Raw genomic sequence first — 19191 nt, 5'->3', positions numbered from 1 at the left:
TCTCAGTAGCTAAGGATAACCTGGGCCAACTCTGAATCGCCTCTATCTTCTTTGGATCCACCTTAATCCCTTCACTGGACACCACGTGCCCTAAGAATGCCACCGAACTAAGCCAAAACTCACACTTGGAGAACTTGGCATAAAGCTTCTCATCCCTCAACCGCTGCAACACAATCCTTAAATGTCGGGCATGCTCCTCCTGGCAACGAGAGTACACCAGGATATCATCAATGAATACTATGACAAATGAGCCGTGATAAGGTTGAAATACAATGTTCATCAGATGCATGAATGTTGTCGGGACGTTGGTCAGCCTAAAAGACATCACAAGGAACTCATAATGACCATAACAGGTCCTGAATGTTGTCTTTAGAATATCCGAGTCCCAAATCAATCTTAGAGAACACCCTCGCTCCCTGAAGATTGTCAAATAGATCATCAATACGCGACAAAGGATACTTGTTCTTGATTTTAACATTGTTCAACTGCCTATAGTCGATGCACATCCGCATAGTGCCATCTTTCTTCTTCAAAAACAGAATTGGTGCATCCCAAGGCGACATACTAGGCCTAATAAACCCCTTATCAAGAAGTTCCTGAAGTTGTTCTTTTAATTCCTTCAACTTAGCCGGTTCCATACGATACAGAGGAATAGAAATGGGTTGTGTGTCTGGCACCAAGTCAATACCAAAGTCAATATCCCTGTCGGGCGGCATGCCGTTCAGGTTTGTAGGAACCACATCCGGTAACTCTCGTACCACTGGAACTTAATCAATAGTAGGGGTATCAATACTAACATCCCTCACAAAGGCCAAATAACATAAACAAGACTTCCCAACCATCCGTTGGGCCTTCAATTATGAAATCACTCTATTGGGAACATAGTCTAGAGAACCTCTCCACTCGATCCTTGGAAACCCCACCATCGCCAATGTCACGGTCTTAGTGTAACAATCCAGCATAGCATGACATGGAGACAACCAATCCATACCCAATATCACATCTAAATCAACCATTCTAAGAAATAAGAGATCAACTCTAGTCTCTAATCCCCTAATAGTCACTACACATGACTGATATACACGGTCCACAACAACAGTATCGCCCACTAGCATAGATACATGAACATATGAGACTAAGTACTTATGGGGCATATCCAGATAATGAGCAAAATATGATGATACATACGAAGAAGTGAAACCAGGGTCAAATAATATAGAAGCATCCCTATGGCATATTGAGACAATACATATGATCATTGAATCTGAAGCAACAATATCTGGCCTGGCAAGAATAGCATAGAATAGGGAATGTACACCCCCTGATCGGCCACCCCCTCTTGGGCGACCCATAGCTGCCCGAGATCCACCCCGAGCTGGATAGGCGAGTGGTGAAGTAACTGGTGCTAAAGTCGTGGCTTGACTCCTCTACTGAACTAGACCTCCCGTTAGGTGGGGACATAACCTCTTCACATGACCCAACTCTACACACTCGAAACATCCCCTCTCGAAAAATGGTTGCAAATATTGAGGCAGACCCCGAGAACCAGAATAACTACCAGAAGAACATGGTGCAGGCGAATCCTGAACTGAAGGTGCACGAGATGAACTCTCAGTTGGGAGGGAACTGAGGGATGACTGGCTCGGTCTAGCACTATATAAACCATGGTTGGATAATGCGCCACGATGGACTATACGAGCCATCTGAGCGAGCCTATAAGGACGACCCCCACCATGGTAGAACTGACCCCCAGAAAGAACACCGCTGAAACCACCCGATCCACGAGGCCTCTTGACCTCCCTCTCCTCACTCTCCTGACTACAAACCATCTCTATTCACCGAGCAATATCAACCACCTCATCGAACTGAACACCAGATACACTCTCCCAAGTCATAGAAAAATGCAATTGATAGGTGAGGCCATCAATGAACCTCCTAATCCTCTCCTTCTCGGTGAGAACCAACCAAACTGCGTGATGAGCAACTTTAAAAATATCATCTCATACTGGGTCACAGACAGGTCGTCCTAGCGTAGCTGCTCGAACTGCCTGCGCAGCTCCTCCCTACAGGTCGGTGGCACAAACTTCTCTAAGAAAAGAATGGAGAACTCACACCATGATAGTGGTGTAGCACCGACTGATCTGCTCCTATCATTGGCCTCCCACTATCTGAAGGCATCCCCAGTAAATTGGAAAGTTGTAAATCAGACCCCACTGGTCTCCAGAATACTCAACGTGCGAAGAATCCGCTGGCACCTATCCAAGAAGTCCCGGGCAACCCCAGACTCAGTGATAAGTGGGGATTTTGACTATTTATTAGTGCCTTTTGGCTTTTGTTTTAGTCCAAAAATATTTAATTATATTCCCGAAAACTAATGTAATGTGCTTAATTGCAAGAATATTGGAAGATGAACTCCCGAGATGAAATCCAACTCAAAAATGAGTAATCTGGACTCAAGGATATAAAAGGCACAAAAGCTTAGAAGTGCCGACCGCAGAATATCATCTGCGGCCGCAGGTTATGAAGGAAAAGCCATCAGAGTTTGGTGCAAAGTGCGATCCGCACATGAATTGTGCGACGGCAAAAGCTAAGCAAAAGCAAAGATCAAAGAAGGTGCATTCCAAGTCCCCCAGAAGTGCGGACCGCACAATAATTTTGCGGCCGCAGAAGAACAGCTATGCAGTTGCAGATATAAAAGTGCGGACCACAAAAGATCAAGGTGTGGACCGCAGAAAGAGTACATTGCGACTGCAGATCAAAATTATGCGGCCAAAACTTCCAATCCTGATAAATTGAAGAAAAGTGCGGACCGCACATCGAATTGTGCGGCCGTAGAACCTCTCGAAGGGCATTTTTGTGTGAAATTTCCAGCCCTGTATAAATAGACAAGTTTCACATTTTTAGGTCAACTTTGGACATCAGCTGTTATAGTAGTCGTTTCCTTTTACTCTTTTTAGTAGTTTTTCATATTTTGAGCTATTTTAACTTAGATTTTATCATTTTGATCTTGCAATATGAGTTTAATTATCATTTCTTCTTCTATTTCTTCCATTTCAACCATGAGTAGCTAGATATTTACTAGGGTTGTAACCCAACCCTAGTGTGTAAACTTAATGGGTGTTTGATTTAGTGCTTGTTTATGTTTGGGTGTTTATTATTTAGCCTTGTTCTTGCTTTTATTTGTGGAAATAATGGTTGCAAACATTAGTTCATGGCTATTTGACTTGGTCTCTACTTGAGAAAGAGAGACTTAGTCTAGGAAAACTTGGCTAACAAGAAATTGGGTCAATCGAGAGATTGATAATCCCAATTAAAGGGTTTAGCCTAGAGATAATAATAACTTGACTTGAGCTTTTATCAACCATTTTGTTCAATACCCATTTGGACTTGAGAAATCCAAATTGGACAAAATCACTCTTTGACCGAGAGGTATTGAGTGGGTAATTGAGTGTTGATATCTATAATACACCCCAATCAATAAAACAAGCATTAAGGTTTATATCCTATTAGGCAAACACCTAGGTGAAGATCATAACCCTAGGCGTTTTACAACATCTGGAAAATAACAAAAACATTCTCTTAGTTTTATTTCTCAACTTTTCAATCTTATATTTAAATTAGACATATAAACAACCCAAGTTTGTGGAAGTGTAAATTGAGATAGTCAAACTCACATACTACAATATATATTCCTAACTCTCATATATAGTTCCCTGTGAAAATCGATCCCGACCCTTGTTGGGTAATATTATTGCAATCGACCGTTTCATAACCATGAATTGAGGTGTGAAATTGGACGAGATCAATTTTTGGCGCCGTTGCCGGTGAGCTAAAAATGGTGTTAGCTATATATTTAGGTGTGTTATCGGGAATATCTTCTTTTTCTTTCTTTTTACTAACGTGTTGAGAAATTATAGGTGCAATCATGGCAAACAATGAGCTCGAAAACTTAGCTTTGGGGTATGTGGATGTTGAGGATGATCAAATGGATGAGGTTCCTCTTGAACCTCAAGCTAATAGACGAGGTCGAGCGTCTCAAGATAATGTGCCCGCTCTACCCCCACCTCCACCATGAGCGGCTCCACACCGGGTGTTGCCGAATGAAGGGTATGCAAGTGCTATAGTCCCTCCCCATATTAGGGCGGGAAACTTCCAAATAACCAACACAATTCTCACTTTGCTCGAGCAACGAGGGTTCTTCACCGGTGCACTAGGTCAAAATGCATATAAATACTTGAAGGGGTTCGTAGATACGTGTTGGAGGAGTAAACAAACAAATATCTTCGAGGATGCTTTGAGGCTAAGTCTTATTCCCTTATCTCTATGGGGAAAAGCTTTAGATTGGTTGGAACATTTGCCAAATCATTCCATTCATACATGAGATGAATTGGCGGAGAAATTTATTTCTATGTACTTCTCTCCCGGGTACATGACTATTCTTCAGGATGAAATTCTAGCATTCAAGCAAGAGCCCAATGATCTACTACACGGGATATGGGAAAGGTATAGAACAATGGAGAAATAATTCCCAACAATGATATGATGGAGAACATGATTCAACAAATTTTCTACCGGGGGATCAATACAACCAACCAATGTATAGTGAATCAACTTGCCGGTGGGAACTTCATGACTACGCCTTATGCGGATGCATGTGATAGCTTGGATGAGATGGCAGATACTTCATCTATGTGGCAATCTCGGGCTAATGTTCCACAAGGTGACCCCAATGTGATTCACCTTCATAAAGAGTTGCATGATCATGGACAAGCCATAACTGAGTTGACTAACCCCATGAACCAATTGGCAATGGCTCAACTTCAACAAGTGCAAAACTCGAGGCAAGTCAATTCAATGGAAGGAGTAAGTATGATAGTGAACAAACGGAGAATAAAGGGTCTGCAAGTGCAACAAAGAATAGAAAATTTTATGCAAGATGATAGTGGATTTGATCAAGATGAATCTTACAATGACCAAGAAGAGGAGGTCCAATATGTGAACAACTTTTAAGGGCAAATAAACAACTACCAAGGCCCTATCCAACAACAATGGAGACCTCAAAATAATCAAGGCAATTGGAATTATCACAACCAAGGTAATTGGAGTGGTGGAAACAATCAAAGCAATTGGAATAATAACAATAATCAAGGTAATTAGAGTGGAGGCAATAATCAAGGGAATTGGCATAACAACAATAACCAAGGAAATTGGGGAGGCAACAATCTACGCGGGTGGAATAACAATCAAGGAAATCGGGGGTCGGGTTCTCAAAGGCCCCCGATGTATCAACAACCGAGCAACCCAACTCCTTATCCTTCCCATGGTCCTAGTTCTTCCAACAATAAAATAGTCCGTAAAGAGAATATTTTCAAGCAAATAGTGGAGAAGAATGTCGATTCTGATGCCCAACTTGCTTCACACAACACATCGATCCGCAACTTAGAAGTGCAAATGGGGAAAATCTCTCAAGCTTTAAATTCTAGTCCTAAGGGGGAACTACCAAGTGACACAGTGGTGAACCCAAAGGGTGAAAACAATATGGGGCATGCCATGATTGTTACTACAAGAAGTGGAAGAGGTGGGAATGTACCACCTCAAGTCAAAGGCAACTTGTGGATGATGAGCAAGTGGTAGAAGAAGAAGAAGAGATATCGAACAATGTGGTGCAATCAAATGATGAAGTGCGTATTGATATTGATGACACAGTAGAAGAAAATTAAGAGGAAGTGAACCCATCTAGGGATCATGTTATTGACATACCGAAACCAGTAGTGAAAAAGGCTAAGGCACCATTGCCTAAGCCACCTCTTCCATATCCTCAAAGGCTCGCCAAGAAAAGTGGCGAGAATCAATTCAAAAAGTTCATTGACATGATGAAGAGTCTCTAGATAAATGTGCCATTAGTTGAAGCCTTGGAGCAAATGCCCAGTTATGCAATATTTATGAAGGACTTGGTGACAAAAAAGTGGTCGATAAATTTTGAAACTATCAAGGTCACTCATCAAGTGAGTGCGATTATGCATTCGATAGATTCTAAATTGGAAGATCCTGGTGCTTTCACAATCCCTTGTACCATTGGAAATGCTGAGTTTGATAAAGCTCTTTGTGATCTTGGGGAGAGTATCAATTTGATGCCCTATTCGGTTTTTAAGACCTTGAGAATTGGGAAACCAAGACCCACATCTATGAGATTACAAATGGCTAATCGTACAATGAAGAGACCATTGGGACTGATTGAAGATGTATTGGTTCGTGTTGATAAGTTTAGTCTCCCGGCGGATTTGTTATTATTGATTGTGAAGTAGACTATGAGGTTCCGATTATTCTTGATAGACCTTTCCTATTTGCGGGGAAGGCTCTTGTTGATGTGGAAGCCGAAGAATTCACTTTCCGGGTGGGTGATGAAAAGGTGGTGTTCCATATGTGCAAATCTATGCGGCAACCAAATAGCAATGAAGTGTGTTCATTCGTGGACTTGGTGACCGATGTGATTATTGATGATACAAGTGCCACGATTAATGTGGGTGATATGTTGGAGGTCGTCTTGCTCAACTTTGATGATGACGAGATGGATGGCTTCATGGAATGTGTGAATTCTTTGCAAGGAATGGGGTCGTATAACTATGTACCCCGAAAACTTTCCTTAGATCTTGAAAATAGAAAAACTATTCCTACAAAGCCCTCAATTGAAGAGCCTCCTACCTTGGAGTTGAAGCCATTACCTCCACATCTTAGGTATGAATTTCTTGGCCCTTTTTTTTACTTTACCGGTTATTCTTTCCTCTTGTTTGACTAACGTGCAGTTGACTCTACATTGGCGATGCTCCACAAGAGGAAGAAGGCTATTGGGTGGACTTTGGCAGATATTCAGGGAATAAGCCCCACATTTTGCATGCACAATATTAAATTTGAGGAAGATGCCAAACCATCCACTGAACATCAAAGGAGACTAAATGAAGTCATGCAAGACGTGGTCAAAAAGGAGATCATCAAGTGGTTAGATGTCGAGGTTCTCTACCCCATTTCCGACAGTTCGTGGACTTCTCCAGTGCAATGTGTCCTTAAGAAGGGGGCATAACAGTGGTCACCAATGACAAGAATGAGTTGATTCCCACAAGAACGGTGACAGGGTGGAGAGTGTGTATGGACTATCAGAAGCTAAACAAAGTCACGAGGAAAGACCATTTTCCAATCCCTTTCCTTGACTAAATGCTTGATAGGTTGGTCGGTCGTGCTTTCTATTACTTTCTAAATGGATATTCGGGCTATAACCAAATACTTATTACCCCAGATGATCAAGAGAAAACAACTTTCACTTGTCCCTATGGCACTTTCGCTTTCAAGCGGATGCCATTTGGCTTATGTAATGCACCAGCGACTTTTTAAAGGTGTATGATGGCGATCTTTACGGATATGGTCGAGGACTACCTTGAAGTCTTCATGGATGATTTCTTTGTGGTCTGATTGCTTGGAAAAGTTGGATAAAGTATTGGCAAGGTATGAAGAAACAAACTTAGTGTTGAATTGTGAGAAATGCCATTTCATGGTCGAGGAAGGCATTGTCCTTGACCATAAGATTTCAAAGAATGGCATAGAGGTAACAAGGAAAAGATAGAGGTGATCTCTAAACTTCCACCTCCAACTTCGGTGAAAGGCGTGCGAAGTGTCTTGGGTCACGCGGGGTCCTACCGGTGCTTCATAAAAGATTTTTCTAAAGTGGTGAACCCATTATGCAAGCTCTTAGAGAAGGACGCTAAATTTCACTTCAATGATGATTGCATGAGAGCCTTTGAATTTCTAAAGTTCAAGTTGACAACCACTCCCATTATCACAGTTCCTAATTGGAGTATTTCTTTTGAGCTCATGTGCGATGCTAGTGATGTAGCGGTTGGAGCAGTTTTGGGGCAACGTATCAATAAGGTTTTTCATCCGGTCTACTATGCTAGTAAGACCATGAATGATGCACAAGTCAATTACATCATTACAGAGAAAGAGCTCCTTGCCATCGTGTTTGCAATTGAGAAGTTCCGCCCATACTTGATGGGTGCAAAGGTTATTGTTCATACGAATCATGCGGCACTTCACTATCTTATGAGCAAGAAATATTCAAAAGCTCGATTGATGAGATGGGTGTTATTGTTGCAAGAGTTTGATATTGACATCAAAGATCGAAAAGGGAGTGAAAATCAAATGATGAACCACTTGTATCGTTTGGAGTAGGAGGGGAGGCTTCATGATGGACTTGAAGTCAATGACTCCTTCCCCGATGAGAAACTCTTGGCTATTTCAATGAAGAAGGTGCCATGGTTCGCGGATCTAGCAAAATTCCTTATGTGTGGCATCATCCTGGATGAGTTCTCTTCAAATCAAAGGAAGAAGCTCAAACGGGATTGTCAAGATTATTAGACGAGCCATACCTTTTACGGATTTGTATGGATGGGGTAATTAGAAGATGTGTACCAAACGAAGAGCAAGATGTTATTCTTGAGGCTAGCCATTCTGCGCCTTATGGTGATCACCATGATGGAGCAAGAACGACGGCCAAAGTGCTAAGTTGTTGTTTCTATTGGCCCACTCTTTACAAAAATATAAGTGATATGGTGAAAAGATGTGATGAATGCCAACGGGCCGGTGGAATCTCGAAGAAAAATGAAATGACTCTCACTATAATTTTGGAAATTGATATCTTTGATGTGTAGGGTATTGACTTCATGGGTCCTTTTGTGAGTTCTTGTGGAAATACCTACATCTTGGTCGTGGTTGATTATGTGTCTAAATGGGTTGAGGCTATTGCTCTACCCAACAATGAAGCGAGAAGTATGGTGACGCTCCTGAAGAAGAATATTTTTACAAGATTTGGTACTCCGCGGGCTATTATAAGCGATGAGGGGTTGCATTTTTGCAATAGGGCTTTTGACACTTTGCTTAAGGAAAGATGAACTCGTTCTATCATAGCATATCCAACCTTAGTCCAAAAGCCTTCGTTGCATTCCGAAAAAGCCCTACGTGATTTCAGGCCGAGTGAGCTTGCATTAGTGGTGATCTACATGAGGGGCAAGCTTATGGTACTTAAAGTCGTACTTGCGACATTCTTTTGAGAGAGATGAGTGAGCCTTTCGCAAATCTTTGGATTGAGTGCTAAATTCTTAAGCGAGATAGGAAAACAAAGAGTAGAGGATAAGGAGTTTGGGATCCACAATGACCTACATGAAAGAGCGAGTTTCCTTGATAAATAAAGTCAACTCTTGATGCTCAAGTGTCACATTAGAACTATTTGTGCATGAAAGTTTAACTTGTTGCCTTGTTGACAATTCATAAGTGGTATGGGTAATTGTTGGTCCCAATTGATGTGTGAATGACTCACTTTTGATTAGCTGGAATGACTCTTAACTTGTGGAGGTGGAAACTACTTTATTTGCTTGAGGACAAGCAAAAACTTAAGTTTGGGATAGTTGATAAGTGGAGATTTTGACTACTTATTAGCGCTTTTTAACTTTTATTTTAGTCCAAAAGCGTTTAATTATGTTTCCGAAAACTAATAAATTGTGTTTAATTGCAGGAATATTGGAGGATGAACTCCCGAGATGATATCTCACTACTGGAAAATGGTCCTATCGCGACGGACCTTTTGGCAACAATTATGAAACCGTTGCTATAGACACAGCTTCTTCTTTTTTCTTTACTCAATACTCTAGAAACAAAATTAGAAGGCAGAACCCCATCCTTATAGCTTCCTCTCCAATTTTCTAGGGTTTTCTCAACTGTGTCCGTCTGTCTTGGCTTTGTTGGGCGTTGGCTGCAAAATTATCAAGTTCACACAGACCTAACTCACTAGTAGAACTATCAATCACAGAGCCCATCGCTGTAAGTCTTTGTATAGATTTACTTTTATTTCTATAGTATAGAACCCCTTCCGTATAGCAACTTTTATTTCTAATAAATATTTTGAGCCAAAGTTGCCTCTTTTGAGAGGGGTTTTCAATTTTTGGAGAGGATAGCCAAACAATTTGACATAGAAGGGGTTTTAATTTTTGGATTTATTACTGCTGGGTTCAATTTTTGGATTTTGGTTTTATTTTTTTGGCTATTATTTTCTATGTCAAGTTTTGATTTTGATGTTAGGAGGTATCATATATCAAAGCATGCTCAATTAGGATGAACTGGTTATTATTTCTCCTGTTATAATGTAGGATCAGTGTTTTAAGATAAATTTTGTTAGTACAACTTTCAAATATCCTTTATAATCTTTTATTCTTGCCATATTTGTATATTTTAAAGAGTTTCTTTAAGACCTCAAAGATTGGCTTAGATTTTATTAACCGGGGGGTTCTTCTTTACTTTGTCCCTTGGCTTGGTTCTACTTAAATGGTCTTTTCTGTTTGAATAAATTGTGCCTTTAGTTCCAGATTAGCATGAGTAAATTGTAAGTTTCTCTCTGTTTGATTTCAAATTTCCTACAACTTTTATGCACCAACTGTTTGACTAAAGTCATGTGAAGTATATTTTGTTTGACAAACTGAAATAATGCTCGGCTGCATTTAAGTTCTAAATAAGAGTAGTAGCGCTACTGCTTCTTAGTTTCAAAAGTTTTTCATACATTTATTGAAATTATTTGAGGGTAAAATTTAGTACATATTATTTTGTGTTTTTGTAATATAGTGGCTGTACATTTCAGAACTTTGGCTCTATTCTGTATTCCATCTTGATATTTGTAGTCAATAGTTGCATTTTAGTTCTTAGGCAGAAAGCAAGATGTGAAGACAATAAACATGAGTTTTCTGTTTTCTAAAAGGTAATTATCTTGTCTCAACGCAAGAGAAATCTTAAGCTAAACTCAAACAACAGTAAAAAAAAGACTTCAGTAAAGATGCAGAACTAAAAACAATGAAAGTTGTGTCCTATATATATGTATGGGGTCAAATATTTGCAGATATCACTCTCTTATTAAAAATAAAAAGATGTACATATATTTTTATACAAGATCTTCAGAATCACAAATTTTCCCTTGTTAACATGACCAGTTATTAAAATAATGTATTCCTAAGGAGTTTATTATTTTCTTATTATTTATTAATTATATTTGAAGTTCGTTGGTGCCCCTGCATCAATTTCCAAATCTGTATAAACTATTTAAGAAGCTAAAGTTGGAATAGAGCATACACTTGTTATTTTTTCCAAATGAAGACTTAGGATATCACAAAAGATGCAGCTTTAATCTAGAAATTCAGTTTTTTTATTTTGCAGATCTACCTTAACAAGCTTAAGAAATACTAGAAAATACCTATATATCTTCTTCTTCTTTTTCCTTTTTCCTTGGGTAAAAGGTATAAAAGAATCATCTTTCACAAGTTACAACAATAGATCAATAAGAGCAATAAAAGATTATCTTGTTTGTTAGAGTGATTTCTGTTAATTGATAGAGGACAATCTAGAATGCTATTTAGTCTAAAATAGAGGCACATGTATTGTATTGTTGTATTCTGATTTTAGTTCAGGCTTTAGTGTAACATGGATAAGACAGTTAGTGTTAGATTTTTTATGAAGCTAAATATTTGAAAATTAGTTCAGTTTTTTTTTTTTTTTTAAAAGTTTTGATCGTCAAAAGTGTTCTGGAAAAGTATTTTTTTTCAATCAAACACCAAGGAAAAGATGCGTTCGAGATGGTTGAGACTCTTCTTTAAAATTATGAATCAGCCATCACCTTAAAGTTTCGTAACTTCTGCTTGTTAATTGATTTTCTAATATAATCACCAAATACTTGTTGTATTTATGAGCATGAATCGAGTAGTATAATGTACTTATTAGGTGAAGTAAAGTGATCCCAGTACGTTGTTCATTTGCAAAATATTATTGCAGGGAAATATCATTTGCAAATTATTATTGCAAAATATTATTGAAGTTTTGTTTGTATATGCAGAAAGGATGGTTCTAAAGGTAGGATAGAATGAATTAACTGATCTCTCTAATGGATTAGACTTTTATACGCAAAACGAGTTTTTATGCTTCTTCTTTAGTTACTAGGTATGTCATCAAGGAGGAATATTTAGCTAAACAGAAACCAATGAGTTAAGTGAAGACTTTTTCTGGAAAAATTAAGCTACTAGATACACTAAATTTGTAAGTTGAATTGATACTACTTTGTTTAAAGCGTCTAAATTTTCATTGCCTCCTAACTGAAATAACAACTTTGTTGCATCTATCTACAATTGCAGAAAAAATCTATGATTTAGCCCATGGGATCAGTAAAAACAGAAGCTGACCTAGGGACTAGTAATTCTAATTGAATTGCTTGTGTCTGTCTCTATGTGTATGGTTTGATCAGTTGGATTACTTGAATATATTCGAAATTTTAAAGTTTTACAAAAAATTCATTAAGCTTGCCTCCTATGTTCACAAAGCTCCTGGATATATTAGCTAAATCCAAGTATGCACGTCATGACTATATTCTGAATTGAGAGTAGAAATAGAAGATAAAAAACACTACATATTGAATATTTGATTGAAAAAGGAGGGATAAGCCCTCATAAGTTCCATCTTTCATCCTTGAATGAATATGACTGATATCAAAAATTTTATCATCCTTTATTCATCATAATTTTCAGATAGCACATATGTTCGGAACATCTATTAGACACTGCTTTTGTTCCATTTTGAGATACAAATTATGATGGCAGAGAACATGTGTTCCCCATTTTGACAACACTTTCTATATTCCTAAGGAAACAAGCAACTAGCTATCAAAATGATTTCTTCAATTGCTTTTAGTGGTTCTGGCTGAATGTGAACATTTAGAAGTTTGGTTTATTTGAGTTTGATTTGCTATTTACTTTGGCTTCTTCATCTGCTCCTTATAATGGCGTTATGTTAAGTTAACAAGCGCTTAAAAGGCAATGACTTTCTTAATCTTTTTTTGTAGGTGGAGAAAATGTTAAAAAAAGGAAGACGAAAGCTGGATTAGACCTCACTTGAAAAGATTTTCAGATTTATACTGAAACTTTTGATTTATTAGGAATCTTTTGGTATCATACATTTTGAAACTTATGCCAACTATTGAGTTGTAATATCTATGCACTTGAGTAAGAACACTTTTTGCTTTTATGGATATTAATTAGTAGCTTTTGGGTGATTTGGATTATAAATGTTATGAATAGTTTTATTTTGTGATTTATATAAATTGTAGTGTATTGCTATTTGTTATATACCTAAATGTTAATTTACAATTAGGGCTATACAATTATTGTATTTGCCTACTGTTGCAATAGGCCACAGAAACCATTGCAGTAGCTATCGCAAACCGACGCGATATATTATGTAAACTGTCACAATATGTATTATAAACCGTTGCAATAGTAATAAAATTGTTACAATAGCATTAAAAACCCGTTGTAATATCTTAAAAAATCCTTGAAATAGCTTATATAACCGTTGCATAATATCATATGGTAATATTTTTTAACCGTTGCAGTTGATTGAAATACTCGCTGCTTCAGAAAGAGGAATAACCGTTGCCATATCTAAATGTGTAGCAACGGTTTTGGCAATCGTTGCGCAACTGTTGCTATAGAGCTATTGCCACGCGACCAAATGTGACGGAGCCAGTATCGTTGCCATACATCAATGGCAACGGTTTATATGTCTATGGCATCGGTTATACAAGGGTTTCCATAAGCACATTTTCTAGTAGTGTCCAACTTAAAAAGGAGTAATTTGAACTCAAGGACATAAAAGGCACAGAAGCTCAGAAGTGTGGACCGCAGAATATCATCTGCGGCCGCAAGTTATGAAGTAAAAGCCATAAGAGTTTGGTGCAAAGTGCGGCCCACACATAAATTGTGCGGCCGCAAAAGCTAAGCCAAAGCAAAGTTCAGAGAAGGTGCATTCCAAGTCTCCCAGAAGTGCGGACCACACAATAATTGTGCGGCCGCAGAAGAAGAGATATGCGGCCGCAGATATAAAAGTGCGGATCACAGAAAAGCAAGGTGCGATCGCACATGTAAAAGTGCGAACCGCAGACTTTCAATCCTGACAAATTGAAGAAAAGTGCGGACCACACATGGAATTGTATGGCCGCAGAACCTCCCAAAGGGTATTTTTGTCCAAAATTGCCAGCCCTGTATAAATAGATGAGTTTCATATTTTTAGGTCAACTTTGGTCATCAGCTGCTATAGTAGTCGTTTCCTTTTATTCTTTTTAGTAGTTTTTCATATTTTGAGCTATTTTAACTTAGACTTTATCATTTTGATCTTGCAATATGAATTTAATTATTATTTCTTCTTCTATTTCTTCCATTTCAAGCATGAGTAGCTAGATTTTTACTAGGGTTGTAACCCAACCCTAGTGTATAAAGTTAATGGGTGTTTGATTTAACGCTTGTTTATGTTTGAGTATTTATTATTTAGCCTTGTTCTTGCTTTTATTTGTGAAAATAATGGTTGCAAATATTAGTTCATGGTTATTTGACTTAGTCTCTACTTGATAAAGAAAGACTTGGTCTAGAAAAATTTAGCTAACAAGAAATTGGTTTAATCGAGAGATTGATAATCGTAATTAAAGGGTTCAACCTAAAGATAGTAATAACCCGACTTGAGTTTTTATCAACCATTTTGTTCAATACCCATTTTGGACTTGTGAAGCCAAATTGGACAAAATCACTCTCTGACTGAGAGGTATTGAGTGGGTAATTGAGTGTTGATAGCTATAATACAACCCGATCAATAAAACAAGTATTAAGGTTTATATCCCATTAGACAAATACCTAGGTGAAGGTCACAGCCATAGGCTTTTAACAACATTTGAAAAATAACAAAAACATTCTCTTAGTTTTATTTCTCAAATTTTCAATGTTAGATTTAAATTAGACATAGAAACAGCCCAAGTTTGTGGAAGTGTAAATTGAGATGTCAAACTCCCATACTGAATTTTATACATTTTTCAAGGACTGGTAGTACAAATCACAGGCTTCTAAGAGTAGAGTTTACAAAGCTGAGATAAAATAAATACATAGTATGTTTGAAAAGTAGATAAATATGGTTTTATAGATCTAAGGCTACCACGAACAAGAGGCAGCTACAACCGGGACGCAAGTACATCTTCAATCAAGATCCCATCGAACACAACAATATCAGCAGCCAATATCTGCACACAAGGTGCAAGAGTGTAGTATGAGTACAACCGACCTCATGTACTCAGTAAGTAACAAACCTAACCTTAGGTTGAAAGCAGTGATGAGCTAACACAAGGTCGGGTACAATACCAATATTCCAGAACAGTTCATAACAATATGACACAAGTAATAAAAGAGGTATCTCAGTGAAAACTCAAATCATTTACCGAATATGCCAAAATATGAGTAAGTTTGAAAACTATGATTTTCCCCAAAAATCCTTTCAACAATAAATAAGATGTTTCATTTTCAGATAACATGAGGAAAGTACGTCTCGATGCCTACATGTCAAGATACTGGTAAAATCATAAATGTCCCAAAACTGGGCAGCAGAAGGAAATGCATCTCTATGCATGTATCTCAAGTACGCATATCAAATGCAATGCATCTCGATGATGAGATCGTATACTCACACTCTTATAGTACTCAATCTCACTGTCTCGCATTCTCTCTCACTATGCTCATGCTCAACACACTCAATCACTCAGCACTGTACAATACCCGTTGTGGCGTGCAGCACAATCCACATATATATAGTCGACTGCGCTCACTGGGGGTGTGCAGACTCCGGAGGGGCTCCTTCATCCCAAACGCTATATCGCTGGGGCGTGCAGCCCGATCCCATAAAATGTAATCAATATATCATTGCGGTGTGCAACCTGATCCCATAAATAATATATCGCTGCGGCGTGTAGCCCGATCCCATAAAATATAATCAATATAATATGCTGTGGCAAGCAACCCGATCCCAAAATGTCACTCTCACTCAGGCCCTCGACCTCACTAAGTCATCAATCACTCCAGTCTCACTCACGGGCTCACAATGTCCTAAAACTAGCCTGGCAACAATGAGATGATGTATCAATAAATAATATCTGAGACTGAGTTATGGTATGAATGCATGGATATGACTGAGTACGAAATATCAATGAAATCAGTGTGATGACATTAAGAAACGACCACTATGGGTCCAAATAGAACCAACATAATGCTTAAACATGATATCTAATATGATTGACAGTTTAACTACTTTATCACATGGTGGAAACACGGATATCAACAAAGTAGGACCACTATACAGTTCCATAGAAGCAACAGAGTCCAAATTCACATGGTTCACGCCCACACGTCCGTCACCTAGCATGTGCGTCACCTCAATACCGATCAGGTAACACGTATTATAGGGTTTCATACCCTCAGCATTAAGTTTAGAATAGTTACTTACCTCGAACAAGAAAATTCCAATATCGAGTGATCTAAGCGATGCTCCAAAAATGTCCTCACACGCATAGCGACCTCCGAATGGCTCAAAACTAGCAAAAGGCAACTCAAATACATCAAATAAGGCCCAAGGAAACAATTCCAAATGATAAAGATCGAATCCTTAATTCAAACCCAAAACTGGCCAAAAATCACACCCAGGCCCACGCTTCAGAACCCGACAAAACTTACAAAATCCGACAATCCATTCAATTACGAGTCCAACCATACTAGTTTTTCTTAAGTTTGACTCCAAGTCGATGTTCAAAACTCAAAATTTCATATTATGAAACTTTAGGCCAAAATCCTCAATTTCCTCTTTAAAATTCATCAACCAAATGCTAAAATCGAAGAAAGATTCATGAAATATAACCAAAACCGAGTAGAGAACACTTACCCCAATTCATAAGGTGAAAACTACTTTAAGAATCGCCTCAATCCGAGATCCATAGCTCCCAAAATGCAAAAAAATGGTCGAAACCCTCGAAATAGAGTACTTTATAATCACTGAGCGAATCAATGAATCGCGATCTCGGAAATACCCTCGCGAACACGAAGAAAAAAATGCATTGCCCCTAAAAATACACTATGCTATTGCGTAATAAGCTATGCGATCGCGAAACACCAATTGCCCAGTCTCAAAAAGAACCTACGCTAACGCGGCCTCAGGCTCGCGAATGCGATGAAGAAGCCATGAAGACCTGCCCCGCTCAGCTTTACAATGCGAACGCGTGCACACCTACGTGAACGCGATGCTCGATCTGTAGTAACCTATGCGAACACGGACCCATATTCGCGAACGCGATGAAGAAACACTCAGCCTCAAATTTTCCCTTATGTGATCGCATCCCTCAGTCCGCGATCGCGAAGAACACTAGGTGCACTAGACATCAGCAGAACCATCAGTGAAGAATGAAGGAAATAAAAACAGCCTAAAACTCGTCTGAAACTCACCCGGGCCTCTCGTGACCACGTCCAAACATACCAACAAGTCCCATAACATAACACAGACATATTCGAGGCCTCAAAACACACATAACAACATCGGAATGAAGAATCACTTCAAACTTCCACACTCGATACCGAAACCTATCAAATCACGTCCGATTGACCTTAAATTTTGCACACAAGTCACATTTGACATTACAGAACTACTCCCACTTCCGGAATCGAGATCCGATCCCGATATCAAAAAGTCCACTTCCGGTCAAACTTTCTATAATTTCAACTTTCGCCATTTCAAGCCAAATTCTACTACGAACCTCCAAATCACAATCCGGACGCGCTCATAAGTCCAAAATAACCCAACGGAGCTAACAGAACCATCAAAAATCCAATCCGAGGTCAAATACTAAAAAGTCAAACTTTGTCAACCCTTTCAAATGTAAAGCTTCTAGCTCAGAATCATTCCTCCAAATCAATTCCGAATAACCTGAAAAACCCAAACCGACGATTCACATAAGTCATAATATATCATACGGAGCTTCTCATGCCCTCAAACAACCGAGCTAAGTGTAAATGCTCAAAACGACCGGTTGGGTCATTACATCCTCCCCCACTTAAATATATGTTTGCCCTCAAACGTGTCAAGAGTTGTTCCAAAAGCCATAAAATCACCGTGTAACCTTACCGTGCACATACTCGAGGGTGGTCTCACGTCACCCTATCCCATATAGGCCGGACAACACAACATAACTGTAGTTGTTTAATTCAACCTAGCCCATAAACCTTAGAATCCAATTTCCAACATCCGTAATTTCTATAAGATCAGAATCTCGTATCTACACAATGTATAAGTATGAACAAGCTGTTTCAAGCCTTCGCCATAACCCAAGATGTAATCACATGATGTACCACATAACTCAAATACTCATAGAGATAATTTCAAATCACAGCAGCTGCTCAAAATAACTCAATACCGGTAATAAACCTCATATCAAACAAAGCCTCGTTCTAAAACCTTTGTACACTGCCGACGATGAAAGATACATGCAGAATTCATAACCATTCATCAGATCAACAAGTCATGGAGCTCCCTCTCCTTCTACAAGAACTATAGCCAATTTCTAAGCAGACTTTTGATATTATACTTCCAAATATACCACAATGAAATTTGATAGTATCCATTCTAGGTCCAATGACCTCATCTCATCCAACACGACCACTCTAGTGACATGACACATCTTCATCAATACAATCTAAAGCCACAACCCATGCAATCCTTGCACCAAATAGCAACATTCCAATTGTACTCAATCATGGAAAAATGACTCAACAAAAGAACCGCCCAGCAAGCTCAACAAGTACCACGACAACGAAATACTTAAAACCCATCACACACCATAGAACCATAACACACGAATCTAACACAAAGGATCATATCTCCACATAACTCCGCTGCAATACACGACCCTATCCAAATACTGGTCCATATGAAATACCTCAAGCCACCCTGCTAAAAATCAATAATCATGCGCAATTCGACATCAAGTACTCAAACTGCATTACTATAACCATGGAGAAGCAAATGACACAATGCCACATAAAACCCCGAAAGAACATAACCAATACGCCTTCAACCAAGCAATACCCAATACTCTTCTCGCTCAATTTCCGCTATAAGGCCCCAATAGAACTGCACAATATGTGCATATAACCAACGAATCACAACTCCTCGTAGCATAGAAAAGTAACTCACAGATCATTTCAGAACACAAATAAGCTCAACAACAACCGAATGGCACATCCCTCAGCAATAGCAGTATGG

General features: G+C 38.8%; 1 protein-coding gene and 1 long non-coding RNA gene across 2 annotated transcripts; both read left to right on the top strand.

The window, feature by feature from the left end:
- The first annotated feature begins 5921 nt into the window (after positions 1-5921).
- Positions 5922-6305, top strand: LOC138897154 (uncharacterized). The gene has a single exon (XM_070183112.1). The coding sequence runs from the start codon at positions 5922-5924 to the stop codon at positions 6303-6305; it is 384 nt and encodes a 127-aa protein (XP_070039213.1).
- A 3283-nt stretch (positions 6306-9588) lies between these two features.
- LOC117274209 (uncharacterized) lies at positions 9589-13199 on the top strand. Its single transcript, XR_004504304.2, has 2 exons — positions 9589-9864; positions 12917-13199. It is a non-coding gene; the product is annotated as an uncharacterized lncRNA (long non-coding RNA).
- Positions 13200-19191: the final 5992 nt, after the last annotated feature.

The sequence above is a fragment of the Nicotiana tomentosiformis genome, chromosome 8, assembly GCF_000390325.3.
Source record: "Nicotiana tomentosiformis chromosome 8, ASM39032v3, whole genome shotgun sequence".
Classification (NCBI taxonomy): Eukaryota; Viridiplantae; Streptophyta; class Magnoliopsida; order Solanales; family Solanaceae; genus Nicotiana; species Nicotiana tomentosiformis.
Note: the sequence above shows the minus strand (reverse complement) of the source record. Positions and strands in the feature narration are given on the sequence as shown.

Bases quoted from the DNA above. Each gene is read 5' to 3' on its own strand.
- LOC138897154 (XM_070183112.1), top strand. From the start codon at position 5,922: ATGCCCAGTTATGCAATATTTATGAAGGACTTGGTGACAAAAAAGTGG.